The sequence below is a fragment of the Paramormyrops kingsleyae genome, chromosome 16, assembly GCF_048594095.1.
Source record: "Paramormyrops kingsleyae isolate MSU_618 chromosome 16, PKINGS_0.4, whole genome shotgun sequence".
In the NCBI taxonomy this organism is placed as follows: Eukaryota; Metazoa; Chordata; class Actinopteri; order Osteoglossiformes; family Mormyridae; genus Paramormyrops; species Paramormyrops kingsleyae.
This window is the reverse complement of record NC_132812.1, coordinates 7102913-7121569: the sequence shown is the minus strand read 5'-3', so window position 1 is coordinate 7121569 and position 18657 is coordinate 7102913. Positions and strand designations below refer to the sequence as shown.

Genomic DNA, 18657 nt, shown 5'->3' with positions numbered 1-18657 from the left:
GCACCTTACGGGTTAAAAGTGGAGGGTGTGCATTATGCAGTGATTGGTTTATCCACCTTATCAGACATGCTCTACGAATATCTCCACAGTGCATTTCTAACATAGGCTGATGAAGACGCTCTAAATACCATTTAGATTATTTAAAAAAATACCCGTAAAGCTTATTGTACCAAGTTTCTGATTAGAAGACTAAAGTAAAGCAGTTTTATGACCCGTATTCAGACCGATTTCCTCGATGTTTCACACATTATCGCACATATTTAAATCCACCATATATCTGTTAACACTAAAACAATGACATACTGTAGGTCCATTCACTTATTTCTAAGTCATAAAATGGGATGGAAGCCTAACCAGTAACAGGTTTCCCTAATTAACCTGCCTGACCTAACAGGTTTTTAGAAGTATATACTGCCTTTCGCACAGATTTTTAGCTCGGCCAGCTTGACTTGAGCCTGCTCGTTGGAAATATTTTAGGAATAAAATCGTCAAATATCACACGGGAATACTAGCTAATTTGTATATAGTCAATCCACAGGAGAAAATGTCTAAATTGCGATCATAGAGACCTACTGTACCGGGTAAGGAACGGCACTCATTGGCAAACAACTTACCAGATGTTTATGTATAATGTACGTATTGTCGGTACTACTCGATCATGTACAGTTGGTGACTTATTCCACTATTCTCTGTACAGACAATGATACAAGCATTAGTCATGAAATTGTCATTTGACCACAGGCATTAAGCCTACTGCTTTTTCTGAATTGCTAAAGCACTCCCTTTATTCATTTCCTGAAACACTTCATCCATTTCTCAAAACCGTAAACGCAAAACCCTATTTTCAAACTATCTTTGCTGAAAACCAATTGTAACCAACTTTCAATTAACTCGCACACAAAGCCAGACACTACATAAACAATACTGAACGCAGTCATTACATGCTACAGCAAAAACTTTTAAATATTACCAGTGAAATCTGTTGCTGGCATATAGAAAAACCGGTTTACTGTGGGCATGGTTTGTCACGTTTAATTGCAAAATTGGAAACCAACCGCACAAGACTACAGTAAAGAAAAAGTTTGTATACAACTATATGTAAAAATCTAATATTTTACAGTATTCAACAGTTACTGTAAAGGTCAAAGTTAAAAAAAATCACATGAAAGGCACTTTGTAGTAAAATATTGTGCAACTGCTAGTCAAGGAAGAATCCATACTCTTCCTTGACTGCTAGTCAAGGAAGATTATGGATTCTGCCTCATTATGTCTCAAGGCTGGGTCAGAAGAGGGAAATTTGTCTACATCACAGACTGGGTGTTCATACCCTGACCTTGAAATTCAACTTACCTATGGCACTTGCACTGTCATCTGGCACGTATTTTCTATTCTGGTCACTAATTGGCTCCTTCACGTGTTTACATTTACATTTTACATTTACAGCATTTGGCAGACGCCCTTAGCCAGAGCGACTTACATAAGTGCTTTAAGACTCCACAATGAATTTTTCCCGATACTAGCTCAGTAAAAACCAAGGCTATGAATACCATCGATCTAATACTCTGTTGGAAAAGTGTTTTTTTTTTTTTTAGTAATGCAAGTATAATGTCAGAAGTGCTAATTCAGGTATTTCTGGAAAAGGTGTGTTTTAAGTCGTCTTTTGAAGACATTCAGTGACTCAGCTGTTCGGACATCTAGGGGGAGTTCATTCCACCAACTTGGTGCCAGAACAGAGAAGAGTCGGGAGGTGTGTCTTCCTTGTGCCTTGTTTAGAAACGTGTTAACAGTTTTGAGTTGTTATGTTTAAATGAAGACTACTATGTGCTGTGTTTTGCCTTTGGCATTAAAGTTCAGCGAGATGCAAAATGTATTTAGATGAATGAGAATGTGTTTAGAGTTTTGCAGAAAAGGGTGGATCAGATCTCCAAATTATTCATGCAACTACGTGAACATTGTTTTTTAAAAAAGCTGACCACCTGACCATGTCACGTTAATTTTACATGCCGAGCCATCAGAGGTGGAGATTTCAGGTCCAGAGAGTCAAATCCAGACCAAGATTTTGTTTCAACCAATTAGCTGAGCATAAAGAATCATAGTCACAGAGTACTCAACTGGTTGCGGTTGAAACAAAATCTTGGTCTGGATTCGACTCTCTGGACCTGAAATCTCCACCTCTGCGAGCCAACAGCTTAAAAATCCGTATCTATATTTCTCCTCCATAAAGCATTGTATTTAAATCTCAAACCCATGATTCAGCTGCCGTGTTCAGTATCAGTTCATGTTTCCCTGTTTGGTTTCGTTTTAATGCACTCAAAGGCAGATATTCTTCAAGCAGAAAATTCAGTGTATGGTCAAAGTTCGCTTGTTGGCAAGACATGAAACACTTTCAGATGAGTGGGTAGCGTCAGTGTCACGATTTCCTAATATGAATGGCAAAATGTAGCAGTATTTATGAGTAATTATGATTGAATGGGAAATACACCTCCCACGCATCAGTTTCGTTTTAAAAGACAAAGGAGGCTTTTTGTCTTGTTTGTTGCTGCCGTCGTTATCTATCGATGGTTAATAGTTAAAAACTGAAGTTCCCCGTTAATCTGCGTGTCACAGTTCAGTGTTTTTGCCTTTGGACTCATCGACCTACTGTCTCACAAAGAAAATCATTAGTCATCTTGCACCAGGACCAATTTTCCGCATTACTCCAGTACTAATTTAATGTAAGTAATATTCCCGATAATCTACCGATATTATTCGATTAATCTTGTCAAATAGTCATTTTTATTCCCAAAGCGACGCTGGAAGGTAGTTTAATAGTGTTGGAAAGTAAGTTATGCGGCTTCATGCAGCATAACGTCACCTTTTTGTTCGCCGTAAGCCCCCAGATGAAACCAGGTATTCTGTGTATTACTTGTATAGGACAAAATATTACAGGTTATGGTGATTGTATTACAAACGTCTTGAGGAATGTAAATAAAAACATGGATTTCCCCATAGGCATAACAAGTTTTAAAGAGACTCTAAAATAGGGAAATGCCTTTTAAACTCCTATACAAATTTTATAATTTGTGGGACAGTCTGACAATTGATTTATATTCTGAAATGATTTTTTTGTACGATAATTTAAGAACACTTTAAACTTCATGTATTCCATGTTGCTTGTCTTGGAGCAGTGTTTCTCAACCCAGTCCTCAGGGAACCCCAGACAGTCCACGTATTTGCTCCCTCCCAGCTCCCAGCCAATCAGGAACATCGAATAGCTGGTACAGGTGGCTGGGAGCTGAGAGGAAGCAAAAACGTGGACTGGCTGGGGTTCCCTGAGGACTGGGTTGAGAAACACTGTCTTGGAGGGATCTGATCTGAGTGCAGGCTCGGTCATTTATTTGGCATCCCAGGAACATTTTGGGGTTGAAGGGACTTACTCTGTTGACTATGGGGTTTGAATCCACAACCTTATGAATATGGGCACTGAGGCTGAATCCTCTGCACCACACACCTTCCCCAGACATGCCTGATGAGGGTTTCTGTAGTCCACCCCACGTTAATTAGATTTAAATTTAAATCAGTATATTCATATTTTGTTGATTTGTTGCCGTTCCCACTGCCATGAAATTGTGGGTAGTAGCTGATGTTTCAGGTGGGATGTTGGGGCGTCCTGTTTTGGCACCTTCCCCATCCAGTGAGCTCTCCTTCCTCTGCCAGCATGGAGGATGGCACTGTCTCCCATGCCTCCCCAGCGGAGATTTTGGAGCGGATCTCGGCGCAGCTGGGCTGCAGCCCAGCCTCGGCGGAGTTGGCCGTGCACCTTGACGGCACCGACGAGCTGGGACACCTGCGGGGGCTGTTCCACATGCCCAAAACCACAGACCTGTCTCCCAGTAAGTCTCAGCAAACCCAGACCCCCTCAAGATCAAAAGTCAGTTGACAGAAAAATCCAACTGATGCTGGTAACACTGTCTTTATGTCTGGTGCAAGATGGTGGGCACAAACCTGCTTTTATGGTGGAAAAAGTGGTGTTTTGGTGGCAGATGCCAAATTCAGGTGACCAAATGCTAAAATACATGCACAAGTAAGTCGCCTTCCAGTCGAGTAAATAAACTTTTGAACCATTTGTGAACGCAACAGTATAATTTTGAATACTATGTAGAATCAGCAGTCCTTCTCCTCCATATAGAGATGTTTGGGGTGTTTGCTGTTGGGCCTGCATTTTCCATTTCGGATCAGGAAGTCTAATCAATGTAGAATTTAATTTCAGAGAACCTGGTTGAGTTTTTTTTTCTCCTTCTCCTTAAAATCCACCTAAACCTAAGCAGTATAGCCCTTATCTGAGATGTCTCTGTAATCGAGATCTTCGTTACCAAAGTTATACCTACTCAGCAGTGTACAGAATGGCACGATGGTCTCCCGTCTGCAGACAGTGAGGCATGTTTGGGGATGACTGTTGTGCTGATTTCTGTTCTGTTAGCTTTCAAATGAGACATAATGCTTTTAAGCCACACTGCCACAGAGAATAATCAGTATTCGGTTCACTTTTATACAACTTCAAATAAAACAAAAATCCGTTATAATAGACTGCAATGACAAGCAAAAAAAGTTCATTTTTACTTACTGAGTAAATTATATTCAATTTATTCAGCAAACACTGTTTAAAGTGACACACAGTTCAGAGATTAGGGTCAGCCAGTCATTGGAGTAATTAGGCTTAAGGGCCTTGCTCAGGGGCCCAATGGTGACATCACTCTGCCAACCCAGGGATTTGAACCAATGACCTTCGGATCAGAGGCTTAGAGTCCTAACTTACAGAACTACCCACCACCCCTTATACTGAAACAGAAGTGTAAACATAAGTATATATATAAAAATTTTATGGCTGTTGTACAATAATCGTGATTAAGTCTCCACATTTGATACATACATTATTATATTATACATTATATGTGTGTGTGTGTGTGTGTGAGAGAGAGAGAGATAATACATTTTGTGAGGGTAATTTGGACATACTGTGAAAAGCTGATTTATGACAGTGAAGGCGGATGAATTTACTTAATAGTCTTGTGCATTTTTTGATTTATTCTAGATCCTGGAGAAGCTTGAAGGCAGAATTTGAATTTTGAATAGTTACCCTAATCCTGATATTTTTAGCATGTGGACATTTATTAAAGAATGTTTCTGTAATATCATGTGGAAAATGGCCCACACTCTTCCTATCTCTGGTGCGTGTTTTAATGAATGAGACAGTGTTCAGTCCCTATGGATCTCCATCAGGTCTGTAATAACAAGCGTTTGCAGACCACCCACTTAAAGAAAAAGAGAGATGGAAATAGACTCTGGATGTGCAGTCAGAGAGGTCGCACTGTACTCCTGCAAGTTTTACTTTATCTGGACCTGTGCTGTCTTTATTGTGGAGGATTTTTCGCTTTACATAAAGTCCTTGTGAAACAGGCCGGAGGTCTTAGTAGGCTAAGGGTCGGCACCATAAAACACAAACCGCAGTTTGTCTCGGAAACTTCAGCGTGTGAATAGATGTGAGATGACGCCCGGGACCCTTTGTGTGCCTCTAAATGAAGGCAGATGTTCGCTACAGAGCCGTCGACTGGCAGAAAAGGCTATGCTAATGCGGTTGTCATCTCGCTGCAGCTGACCCCGGGCTCGTCCACGGCACGGAGGACTGCGTTTATCTGGCGGGAAACTCACTCGGGCTGCAGCCAAAGAAAACCAAGGAGTATCTTGATGTGGAGTTGGACAAATGGGCAAAAACGTGAGTGGTGTTTAAGGCCGGATGTGGAGCCTATGTCTTGTGTTTCAGCAACCTTTAGGATCAGTAACCCTAGTGAGTGTACCAAGCCATAGTTCTAATGGGCTTTGTCCACAATACCTGAAGCTCCTGTTGTTTACAGTGGAGTTCATGGCCATACAGAAGGAAGCCGGCCTTGGGTCTGCGCTGAGAACACTATAGAAGAAATGATGGCTCATCTTGTTGGTGAGGTCACTTTGGGGTCACGACGGCCTCCACGCTCTCCCTTTGATGTCCGCCGCAGTATGCTGGTCCCTCACGATGCACAACAAATATCAAAACTCAATTAACCTTCCTTAATTAACTTAGATGTTGCAGCTTGTGCGGTTCATTTGAGGTAAAATACATTTGCAGGACCATCTGAAAGTCAATAAATCAATTTTCTCTGATGTAAAATTTTGACAGATGCTAAAAATCATAGAAAATGTTAAGCCCTGGTACGAGTTGCAATTCAGGATAGGCGTCTAAACAGGTGCCTTATAATAAAGACTATCTGCAAACCACAAAACATTTTTAATTATAGGGTAGCTGCTATGATGATAATTATCTGTAAACAAAGGAACGTGTTTCCTTTTGCTATATTAATTTATTTTTTTCTTGTTTTCAGGAGCTATGGTTGAGGAGGTGGCTTTGATGAATGGCTTGACGGTTAATTTGCACCTTCTGCTGGTAAAGTACTATTTATCAATATTTCAGCATTAACCCCTTCGCTGTCCGGCATCTTTTCTGATGTCTGATTTAATCAATGTGCTTTGCAGCTGTCTTTCTACAAACCCACAGCCAGACGGCACAAAATCCTCATTGAGGATAAGGCGTTCCCCTCTGATTACGTGAGACCCCGCCGCTCTCCCGGTCCCGTGTTTCACTTGGGAGGGAAACAGGATCTCCGCAACGCTCCAGCACTGCAAACCGTCTCGTTCTGCATCCATAAACCTTCCGGTTGCTTCTCGGCCTCATTGTGGATCCACTGTCATGTTTCATGCACTTTGAGTAATGGGGGCCAGTGATCTTTACAAGGAGCATATGGAATGCCGTTCCCACCCCCGTACATTACATCCTACAATTCTATGGCGTGGGAGGTGGCCAACTCCCTCAATGGATCAGCACCGCTTAGGCCCATTCACAGAACATTCATTCGTTCACTGTACAATACTATTTATCTATTTATATTAGTCATTAGTATGGAATTCTGTGTACCCTGACATTCCTTGCACTCTCACTGTATATTGTCGTTTATTTATAGTTAGTGTCTGTTAATGTCTAAATGTCTTTCATACTGTCTAAATGGGTGTATATTGTGCTACTGAAAATTCACAATTAATAAATTGAATAAAATGTCGGCGAATAAAATCTGTCCATCTACAGTACGCCGTGCAGTCCCAGATACGCCTGCGGGGATATGAGCCGCAGCACAGCCTGCTCCTGATCAGGCCCAGGGAGGTGATGTATTCCCCAGCCCAGTATGATACATGCACCTTTTCAGCACGGAATTAAAAAGCTGACGGTTTAAAGGCGCGCGGTGACAATAGAGCATCAGCAGCCGGCTCTGCTCTGACGGCTGTGTATCGATTGCGGCGTTTCTAAATGGAATTGTGAGCCTGCGCCCATTTCGTAGGGAGACACGCTCTTGGATTTAAGTAGACAGCACTGTCATCTGCTGTAGCTCCCCTTCCTTATTGTTTACTCTCATTTTAGTGTATTTTGCACTCCTGTCCAAATAACTTTGCATTTGCCTTAGGTCAAATGCTTATGACAACAGGCAGAGTCTCAGAGAGAGAAGGAAATGGCACAAATACCTTTTGCTTCTAATACTCTAACAAAACTCTGCTGTGTGTTACTCATGCAGTTATCAAGTGTAACGATACCTAATTCCCATAGTGACAATGTGCTTTTATTTTTTGCCATGGAGATTAATGCACATTAAAGTACTATAATAGGACAATGTCCACTCAGTCTTTTGTTTAACATTGCTTTGTTAAGAAATAGCAAGCATTACTTCGATGGGGAGCATGATGGATTCATACTTTAGATACCAGAATCATAAAAATGAAGGCTTGTCATTGATTTATTTGTAATAAGCTAAACTAACATAAGGTCTCTCTTTCAAAGGATTGATGACACAAAATGTATTGCAGGCTAGCGTGCGACATCGAAGCCACTACATTAATTACTGCAACCGATACTGTCAAACTCCTTTTTAATATTATAAGCAGGCTTGTGCATGTCTGTGATTTGTTGCTTATTGAAAATGTTAAATGATCATTGGAATAGCAGGTCTAATTGTCCAAACATGTCTACCTGTCATGTCAGTCTCCAGCTCTGGGGGATAAAAATGAGCGTTCATGTTGGGCTGGGCTGTTTATGCTTTAGGTCCACGTTTCTGGAATATCCGTGTTTCTGAAATCTGTGTACTAAACAACACAAAAGATGGGTTTGAAATGGAAAATGGTTTACAATTCAGAGCATTTTGGAGGTTCATGTGAAACCGTGTGATTACTTGTGGTTGGTTTAGACTCTCTCTAGTGTGATTACTTGTGGCTGGTTTAGACTCTCTCTAGTGTGATTACTTGTGGCTGGTTTAGACTCTCTCTAGTGTGATTACTTGTGGCTGGTTTAGACTCTCTCTAGTGTGATTACTTGTAGCTGGTTTAGACTCTCTCTAGTGTGATTACTTGTGGCTGGTTTAGACTCTCTCTAGTGTGATTACTTGTGGCTGGTTTAGACTCTCTCTAGTGTGATTACTTGTGGCTGGTTTAGACTCTCTCTAGTGTGATTACTTGTGGCTGGTTTAGACTCTCTCTAGTGTGATTACTTGTGGCTGGTTTAGACTCTCTCTAGTGTGATTACTTGTGGCTGGTTTAGACTCTCTCTAGTGTGATTACTTGTGGCTGGTTTAGACTCTCTCTAGTGTGATTACTTGTGGCTGGTTTAGACTCTCTCTAGTGTGATTACTTGTGGCTGGTTTAGACTCTCTCTAGTGTGATTACTTGTGGCTGGTTTAGACTCTCTCTAGTGTGATTACTTGTGGCTGGTTTAGACTCTCTCTAGTGTGATTACTTGTGGCTGGTTTAGACTCTCTCTAGTGTGATTACTTGTGGCTGGTTTAGACTCTCTCTAGTGTGATTACTTGTGGCTGGTTTAGACTCTCTCTAGTGTGATTACTTGTGGCTGGTTTAGACTCTCTCTAGTGTGATTACTTGTGGCTGGTTTAGACTCTCTCTAGTGTGATTACTTGTGGCTGGTTTAGACTCTCTCTAGTGTGATTACTTGTGGCTGGTTTAGACTCTCTCTAGTGTGATTACTTGTGGCTGGTTTAGACTCTCTCTAGCTGAGATGTTGTGCATTAGCGACTGAAAGGTGCCCTTATTCATATACTTTATTTCTGAAAGGCGGGGCCTTGTGACATAAGACAGCTGGGCCTCTCTAAATGACAGCGATGCTCTCTGCTTGGTAGGGAGAGGACACTCTGCGCACTGAGGACATCCTGACCACCATCGAGAAGGAGGGAGATTCCATCGCTGTCATCCTGTTCAGCGCAGTGCAGTATTACACAGGACAGCTGTTTGACATGGCCGCCATCGCCACAGCTGGCCAGGAGAAGGTGAGCTTGCCGCCTGCAGAGATATCTGAAAAATCAGTGCACTTAGCATAGCGTCTTGGGGCGATAGGCTGGGGCCCCTGACGTCCCCCTCCTGGGCCTATTTTCAGATGTGATTTAAACTGAAGCTGAGGTGGACAGCTTCAGACAGGAGACTTTGCCGTATCAGCAATCTCTCGAGGAACTTTTAAATCACTTAAAGCCCTGTATTGATCTCGGCCCAAAAGAATGTTGCACTCCCATTTTTCTTTTAAAGATTTTTTTTCCCCGTACCCCATAGTATTTGACATGTAAAACTTTAAGAGAGCAGGAAGCTTAAATGTTCCGTGTTACAGTGCTGCCCTCTGCTGGCACACTTGTTTGCGACATAAGGCGAAAGATTCCTTCGGTTTTTTTTTTCCTTGTCTGTCGAATGAACCGCTACAGCTGTTTAATACGCAGGTGCGTGGATTGCACTCTTTAAAGAGCTCTGTAAGTCTCTTTACCTCCCAAAGCGTTACGATGGAGAGCTTTCACACCCTTCTTATGAAGGTTCTTATTCCCTCAGATCGTTTTGAGTCCCTGTTTTATCCTACTCTTTCTGAAACTACTGGAGCTTAACTCTGGTTTTCACTGTAGAGCTGAATCATCCCATTGGACAGGGGGTGCGGCTGACACAGGACAGTCACTAAACATACAGATGTACTCAGAAGATCAGCATAAATCAAAGTAACTCAATCCGTAAATAGTCTCATAAGAGTTGCCATTTATTTTAGCGGATTACGGTTTATCGTACAGTATGTGCTTTGTCCATATTAAGCAGCTAGTAATGTAGGTATTTCTGAAGGTCACCTTTTAAGGGGTTTATCACTAACCCCCCCCTCGTCAGTGAAGGACATCATCGCAGCAAAGGACACTGAATGCTGGTACGTTGATCTGAATGGGGTTACTGCACCATGATATTGCACGAGGGTGTGAGCATTTGCTCCCCTTGGGGGGCTCTGTCCCACAGGGCTGCCTCGTGGGTTTCGACTGCGCACACGCCGTGGGGAACGTGCCACTGCGGCTGCATGACTGGGGCGTGGACTTCGCCTGCTGGTGCTCCTACAAGGTGAGCTGGCGGCGGAAGCGGCGTTTGAGGGGGAGCCGGTAGGGGGTGTCGGCCCCTTCCTGTTTGCTGAGAAATTCCCTGCAAGATACTAAGCAGAGAAGCAACTATGATGTACGACTGGCTTGGTAGCCGTGCAGAATAAACTGGGAGGGCCGGGCTGACGGCCTTGTTTTCTGTGTGCAGTACGTCAATTCTGGAGCAGGCGGCTTGGCTGGAGCGTTCATCCACGAGAAGCACTCGGGCAGCGTCAGGCCAGCGTGAGTACAGAGCCCCCGAAGATGGTCCGGGGGTCGGTGCACAGGTCTTCATCCTACCTGGGGATCCTCAGCACCCTGTCAAGCTAATTATTTCCCTAATTGGATGAATTCCATCTTCACGCCAATAACGTTAAAGAGGCCAGAGGAGCCCATAGACCCCGGAACTGTGGATTTGAGGACCTGCGATGATCTCTGTGCCACCGAGAGCTTCAGTCCTGTGTGATCCCCTCACACTTAGCATTAACGTGGCTCCTGTGACGGGTGTCTAATTACAGAGTGATGAATGGGCCCATGGCGCCGTTCTTCCTGGAAGGCATCGTGCCACCCTCGTGGCAGCCCGACCCGTGACTGACGGGAATAGCACGCCCAAATGAGCCGCGCAGTCTCAGCCCGCTCTTACTCTCTCCCACAGGCTGTGGGGCTGGTGGGGGCATGACCTGAAGTCGCGGTTTCTGATGGATAACGGTACAGTCGCGCACGTTCTCCACACTGAAGCTCGTACATTACAAGGCTGGTCCTGAAGGAGGCGACCTGGAGCCTTTTCGGCAGGCTTTAAGCAAATCCTGTATACATCCCGCTCTTATCCTGGGTTGTAAATTCCACAGATGAGCAACATGGCTACAGGAAAGGCGATATCTGGCTCTGAGGGCGGGCACCTTTTAATTCAGATCTGTCATTTTACCTGTAGTTTTCAGTGCTGTACCCTGTAACCAGCCTGTACCTATGATTTTCTGTATGATGTGTGTAGGCAGTAGGGGGCACAATTTTTAATGACACAACCTTGTAAACATCAGGCTGCCATTTTATATTAAGAGAGGAACTTCAGCAAGGCACTTAGTGTGTATTGCTGTAGTAAAATAACCATTCTGCATGAATGGATAAATAGTTAAAGAATTCCCTAAGCAGCTATCTGCAAAGAGGCAGCATTTCTCCCTGTCCGTCCATTTTTGCCATGAGTTGTATTGTTTTGTTACAGTAGATGCCAGTACAGCAGATGCTCATTGGCCTATGGTGCCATCTTCTGGCAAATGTGTGCTATAACATGCACCAATACGGAACACTTTTAATCTCATCATCATGATTACCTTACTTTTTGTTTTGTTCTGCTTCTATAGGACATGATCATAGATACTTTTGATTGTGTCTTTCTTCAGCTGAGCCAAAAGCATATGAAAACGAATAATTAGTGTACATTATGTTCTGTAGAAATGCAGCTGATTCCTGGTGTTGGAGGATACAGACTATCCAACCAGCCCATATTACTAGTGTGCTCCCTCCAGGCCAGTCTAGAGGTAAGTTACCAGGTGTCTACAGCTGTTAAGATCTGTCATGTCTGTGCACATCTCCTGTTTACTCTGCATGCTCGCATTTTCCATCTTTGTAATTTTATTGGCTAAAACACACAGCAGGCAGACGGGCAAATGCGCAGCAGCTCCGCATAGCTGAGCTCTGCCTTACGAGATGCTTTTTGACGTGGTAACTTCTCATTCCTGATCCTCACATAGTGGGATGGCCCGGGATGTGGAACAGTCTCCTCAATAGGCATTATGTTAAAGCTGCCCACCAGACAAGTCACTTATAAATGTGAAAAATGTTAAAACTGAACAAAGAGCATTGTTTTTTTTCTTTCTTTTTTTTCCACCAGTGGAAGAACATCACTCCTCTTTCCCACACTGTTAGGAAAAAAGTACCAGTTTGTACCTTTTGAGGGTACAAGTTCTTGTCAGTGAGGCTGTACCCTCAAGGGTCTGCCAATTGTACCCTACAGTTGTACGTAAATAACTTTTAGTCTAATTTAAGGCACAGCATTGGACTCAGGAATGTTTTGTACCATTGGGGGTGCATTGATGTTGTTTGTACCTTTTCTGACAGTGTATATCTCTGTTTGGTTAGGATTTCCAAATTCTTAGTTTCATCCATTGCAGCATACTACAGTCTCAGTGTAACTGTGTCCAAAGGTACATCAGCAGGCCTGGTTCTTTGTCCCAGTTCTGTTTGACTGTACTGCCAGTTCTTAATAACCGCTAGACGCGGTTAACGTTGGGTCGGGATCCTTCTGCCCTTACGGCTTCCTCCAGATCTTCAGCCAGACCAGCATGCAGGCTCTGAGGAAGAAGTCTGTCCTCCTGACGGGATACCTGGAATACCTTCTGAAGCGGAACTTCGGCCACGAGGACGCCGACCCACACAAGGCCCACGTGCGCATCATGACGCCCTCGGATCCGGCTCAACGTGGCTGCCAGCTCTCGCTCTGCTTCTCCGTGCCCGTCACCAACATCTTCAGGGAGCTGGAGAGGCGGGCGGTCGCTGTGAGTGCCCCCTCCGTCCTCCACCCACTTCTGGAAGTTTCTGTGCTTTGTTAGAATGGGAATTTGCGTTTAAGGCTAAGTTCATAATATGCGACTTTCCAAGTCATCGGATTGCTGTATCTTTCACACTACACGACTAGTCGTTGTGTTTTCCACACTACATGAGTGATCGACTGGAGGTCATTCACTACAAGATCTTTCACCAGGAGGAATCACTGATGAGTCTGTCTGGTCTCCAAACTACATTTTCTTACGAAAAGATACGCAAGAAGTAACATGAGGAAATGACAATTCTCTCATTAGTGTCAATGAGCTAAAAATTCCTCCCTCGAGTTACGCCTCACCCCAACGGCTGTGGCTCATCCCTGCACTCATTGCCAGTTGCAACACTTTTTTAACACTACGGGATTCGCAGGCGGGTTCAGATATTTAGCATGCTAGATAACTGGTGTGCATCTGCGACACATCTGCGACACATCTGCGACGCCATCAGGTCTTTAAACATGTGCCTCTGATCTGAGGGTTCTGTCCTCCATCTCCAAAAACTGTGGGCGAGTGTAAAATCAAGGCTAAAATCCTGTAGTGTGAACTTAGCATTAGCCGAGTGAATGCCAGCTCATCCTCAGTCTGCTTGGATCTTACTCCACACACAGTGAACTAATTGTAATTTTCAGCAAGCATGATACCTTCTGCAAAACATGAGAATAGAATCCGTTGGTTGGATGCTGAAAGAGATGTGCAGCTACCCAAAGGGGTGACATCACACATGAACGGCTCGTAACAATAAATATGGACACTTAGGGTAATTCTCAAAACCAAGAATGCAGAGATTGTACTTGTGATCTTGGCATGAACTTGATGCACAATGAATCATGGGATTGGTCTTCGTTTGGCGATGATGCAGCTGATGTATCCTTGATATTTGTGGTGGAGCAAGAACGACATTGGGGGATTTTTATGGTCCTCCGTACTTCTGTTCTTGGTATTGGACCTGGTCTTCGGGAATGGAAGATGATGTAAAACGGGTACATGAGAACACAAGTACAGTCAGGAGCGGATATTGAGGAACACCCTCACTTTCTATTTTTGTGATTGCTTAGAGCTCCGTTTATGGTGTACAGGGTAATAGGCTGTGTAACAGTTGTGTGGGGCTGGCAGTCTGTATGTGACAGCACTGGAAGTGTAATTTGGGACACAGCACCATAGGTCACGCATTTCGGTCACCAACAATGGTATCACTAAATAAATCGATATACAGGAGCACACCTGCAGCCCCTGCCGGCTTATGAACCCGTCTGCGTTTATGTCCTCCAGTGAGGACCTCCGTGCTCTGTAGCCTTATACTGTAGGTACCCTTTCTGTTGACATGAAATAAGGTTTATTATTTTTTTGTCCTACAGAGCAGGATTAAGAATAAGAATATATCTAGTCATGTTTGACAAGGTCAGACAGCAAGGCATAGACTAAAGGGAAACCAATAAAAACAACATATCAAGAAAAAATGACAGTAACACTTTATTTAAAGCTATCATATACACTCACCTAAAGGATTATTAGGAACACCTGTTCAATTTCTCATAAATGCAATTATCTAATCAAGCAATCACATGGCAGTTGCTTCAATGCATTTAGGGGTGTGGTCCTGGTCAAGACAATCTCCTGAACTCCAAACTGAATGTCAGAATGGGAAAGAAAGGTGATTTAAGCAATTTTGAGCGTGGCATGGTTGTTGGTGCCAGACGGGCCGGTCTGAGTATTTCACAATCTGCTCAGTTACTGGGATTTTCACGCACAACCAAAGAATGGTGTGCAAAGGGAAAAACATCCAGTATGCGGCAGTCCTGTGGGCGAAAATGCCTTGTTGATGATAGAGGTCAGAGGAGAATGGCTCGACTGATTCAAGCTGATAGAAGAGCAACTTTGACTGAAATGACCACTCGTTACAACCGAGGTATGCAGCAAAGCATTTGTGAAGCCACAACACGCACAACCTTGAGGCGGATGGGCTACAACAGCAGAAGACCCCACCGGGTACCACTCATCTCCACTACAAATAGGAAAAAGAGGCTACAATTTGCACGAGCTCACCAAAATTGGACAGTTGAAGACTGGAAAAATGTTGCCTGGTCTGATGAGTCTCGATTTCTGTTGAGACATTCAAATGGTCAGAATTTGGCGTAAACAGAATGAGAACATGGATCCATCATGCCTTGTTACCACTGTGCAGGCTGGTGGTGGTGGTGTAATGGTGTGGGGGATGTTTTCTTGGCACACTTTAGGCCCCTTAGTGCCAATTGGGCATTGTTTAAATGCCACGGCCTACCTGAGCATTGTTTCTGACCACCATGTACCCATCCTCTGATGGCTACTTCCAGTAGGATAATGCACCATGTCACAAAGCTCGAATCATTTCAAATTGGTTTCTTGAACATGACAATGAGTTCACTGTACTAAAATGGCCCCCACAGTCACCAGATCTCAGCCCAATAGAGCATCTTTGGGATGTGGTGGAACGGGAGCTTCGTGCCCTGGATGTGCATCCCACAAATCTCCATCAACTGCAAGATGCTATCCTATCAATATGGGCCAACATTTCTAAAGAATGCTTTCAGTACCTTGTTGAATCAATGCCACGTAGAATTAAGGCAGTTCTGAAGGCGAAAGGGGGTCAAACACCGTATTAGTATGGTGTTCCTAATAATCCTTTAGGTGAGTGTATAATGTGTTATAGATACCTTAATAATCTATTATAATGGTCAGTATAAGAATTTAATAAAGCATTACAGCATTTTCTGTTGAGTCATAAGGCATTATAATGTTGATTATAATAGTCCATGCACTCCAATGAAGCTCTTATTTATAATGGATTATAACGGTCAGAATAAGCATTAAGGATGCTTTGTACTGCATTTGAAGGTATCTGCATTATAGTTGAGTGCTTCGTAAAGCATTCATAATGCTTAATAAACATGCTTATAATAAAACATGCTTTTTTACAAATACAGTATTTACAGCCATGTTGATAATGCTTTATGAATGCATGTGTCACAAATGTGTTCATACATTCTTATAGACATGGCAATCATAGAAAGTGACACCAAAATTTCAAATTGCACGCTGAGCAGGGAATAGATGCAAAATAAATACAGCGGGAAATAAATGCAAATATGGAGTACAATGCACGCTTTCTACTGTGCAAATCTGCCAGACGGGCTGTGCTTTTTGGGTGCGTGAGTGTCAGCATTTCGACTCTCTTGGGAACCTGCTGGTTCTGCTGCACATGGTGAGTGTTCAGGTTAGGAGGCCTGTTTTCTTTTCCTTTACTGCCTATAGTTACCTAGATGATAGTTGTAACTGAGAATGATTCAGGGATCCACTGTATTTCATACTTTTACTGCCTTTACAAGCTTATTTGCATGCAGTCCAAAGCTGTTTGTACCCTACAGCTGGTTCTCTCACCTTTATCTAAACGTCTACATGTTTATTTATTAATGGCACATTATTTTTCCTTTTATCTCTTATTTGCATGCGATTTATGCTTTTTGTGCTTTTTATCTTGACAGTGTATTTGATCGTATGCTTCATGCCACCACCTGCACTAAAACAGATTCCCTGTACTCTCTGTACTTAGCAGTGAATCACCGCAGTCTGATCCAGGTGATGATTGTGGTGATAGTTACGTTCCTCTGGTAACACTCCTCTTCCAGTGCGACATGAGGGAGCCCGACGTCCTGAGGGTCGCCCCAGTTCCGCTCTACAACTCCTTCCGCGATGTGCACCGCTTTGTCTGCATTCTGAGGGAGGCCCTAGCTGTTAGCCATGGTCATCCACAGGGGGCGCTGTTGTGATGGAAGGAGCTGTCACCCTCCCTTCCAGACCAAGCCACATCTGTGCACATGGCCACCTGGTACACTGATATGAATGTAACAATAATAATTATTAAGTGGACTGCGTGAACGGTTCTGCTGTGTCCTGAAGACCCAGTCCAGATGTGTTAATGTCACTGTTAAAATTCCTCTGTAAGAAAACAGATGATTTTCAGAATGAGAATTATTAAAATGGCAGCTTTCTTTCAAAGCGCACATTTGTGTAGGACGCCTGCTGCTGGCACTGGCTCCCCAGGGATTCCTTACTCATCCATAGTCAATGCTGTAGACCCCGTTGGCAGACAATACCCTGGTGCCAAATTGCCACTGTTCAGCCGAAATTAGACCCATTCTTGACATTAAAAACATCTAGAAAAATAAAAACCCAACCTAGCAGAAACTACACGATCAACCAGCTGCTGTTCTCAAATAATGATGATAATTCAGTGTTTTTCAAATTTTTTTTTTGTCAACCTCTATGCAAGAAAATTTCAGATTTGACCTGATTGACCCTTGATTGTATCTACCATGTATAATGACATCAGTCACGTTTGATGTAACTCTACCTATTCTTAAATGTTTAAAAAAAGACCACCAATGTTAAATGAAATATCCAGCTGTTACTGGCCACTTTCTACACTCACCAAAATGTCACTTCTGTCCACTCAGTTGAGTTGTACTTTACGCAACGAAAATTGCAGTTAAAAAGAGCAAAAGTTGATGGTGAAAACTGAACTATATTCCACGTTAAGGTGCTTTCATTTTACAAATGGGAATGGACTTGTCTGAAGCCGGTGCTGTTATTGTGAAAGTTAGCTGCCCTCAGTCTCCGTTTCCCTGATTCAAATGAACGTCACTCACTTACTACTGAGTGGTTGGTAACGGTGAGAGTTTTCCCTCTTTAAGCCGATATATCTCAGAGCGCTTCCGGCTTTCCATAGGTGTGACCTGCCACATACATCACCAGATTGTTCGAGCTGCTTGGGCTGATGGATGGCGGCTTGTCAGAAATGATCTTCCCTGTCAGCTCCGCAAAATGTTTTGCCCGGCTGCCAGTCTTGGAAGCAGAGCTGGCTGAAATGCACTTGATTTGCTGGGGGCTCTTAGGGGAAGTTTGGCCTCTCTCTCTCGCCATGAAAACTCATAATGGAGACGCCATTCAGTTAATTTCCATCTTCCTGTTTAGCACTGTTTTGTCAGACTGCATTCTTATAACAATGATTGATACTGACACCATGCAGAATCTGGAAGAAAAGTAAATATTTTAGGCATTTATCTTTCACTGTTGGTGTTTCGGTATGATTTTTAAATGCCATTTCCCAGAGCTATGACGCCTCTAATTTGAACAATATCTCCTGTGCCCAGTTGTTCAAAAAATTTTATCTGCATGAGAATGATGCCGATTAGGAAATCCCATGGTTTGCTAACCAGGATCTGGATCTTACTTTTTACACCATTTTTTTCCCAAGGTAACATTGGATTGGATTATCCAGATCCAGATATTACCAAATCTGGATTACCAGTGATCTAAAAAGGACTACATATTGCAATGTAAGCTACTAGCTATGTAAAGAACAACAGGTAGAATATCTATTGTGGGATCACTTTAAGTGTTGTTATTCGACAATAGCACAATAAAATCATCAAAAACTTGCCTTTTATTTTCAATTTCTTTTAAACTGTCAGATTTGACCAACAAAAAAACAAATGTATATTATTCACAAATACACTGTGAACATGTGTTTTAAA

The 18657-nt window shown here is 43.0% G+C and overlaps 1 protein-coding gene across 5 annotated transcripts; it reads left to right on the top strand.

Moving 5' to 3' along the window:
- Positions 1–401: 401 nt before the first annotated feature.
- On the top strand, positions 402–18561 carry kynu (kynureninase). 5 transcript variants are annotated; one of them, XM_072700541.1, is made up of 15 exons: positions 402–581; positions 1642–1747; positions 3697–3872; positions 5632–5752; positions 5892–5974; positions 6396–6457; positions 6547–6618; positions 7154–7228; positions 9243–9389; positions 10378–10476; positions 10660–10733; positions 11146–11198; positions 11940–12025; positions 12812–13042; positions 16750–18561. In XM_072700541.1, the coding sequence occupies exons 3-15, from the start codon at positions 3698–3700 to the stop codon at positions 16888–16890; spliced, it is 1419 nt and encodes a 472-aa protein (XP_072556642.1). In that variant the 5' UTR covers positions 402–581; positions 1642–1747; position 3697; the 3' UTR covers positions 16891–18561. The 5 variants fall into 5 exon arrangements, with proteins under 5 accessions (XP_072556642.1, XP_023671760.1, XP_023671759.1 ...); XM_023815992.2 differs by lacking the exon at positions 1642–1747; XM_023815991.2 differs by lacking the exons at positions 402–581; positions 1642–1747 and adding an exon at positions 2245–2714 and having other exon boundaries at positions 3675–3872.
- Positions 18562–18657: the final 96 nt, after the last annotated feature.

What these genes read in the sequence shown, in the direction of transcription:
- kynu (XM_023815992.2), top strand. Translation starts at nt 3,698, where the DNA reads ATGGAGGATGGCACTGTCTCCCATGCCTCCCCAGCGGAGATTTTGGAG. An exon ending in AACCACAGACCTGTCTCCCA is followed by an intron (nt 3,873 to 5,631) that starts GTAAGTCTCAGC and finishes ATCTCGCTGCAG; the next exon opens with CTGACCCCGGGCTCGTCCAC. An exon ending in CCTGCTGGTGCTCCTACAAG is followed by an intron (nt 10,477 to 10,659) that starts GTGAGCTGGCGG and finishes TTCTGTGTGCAG; the next exon opens with TACGTCAATTCTGGAGCAGG.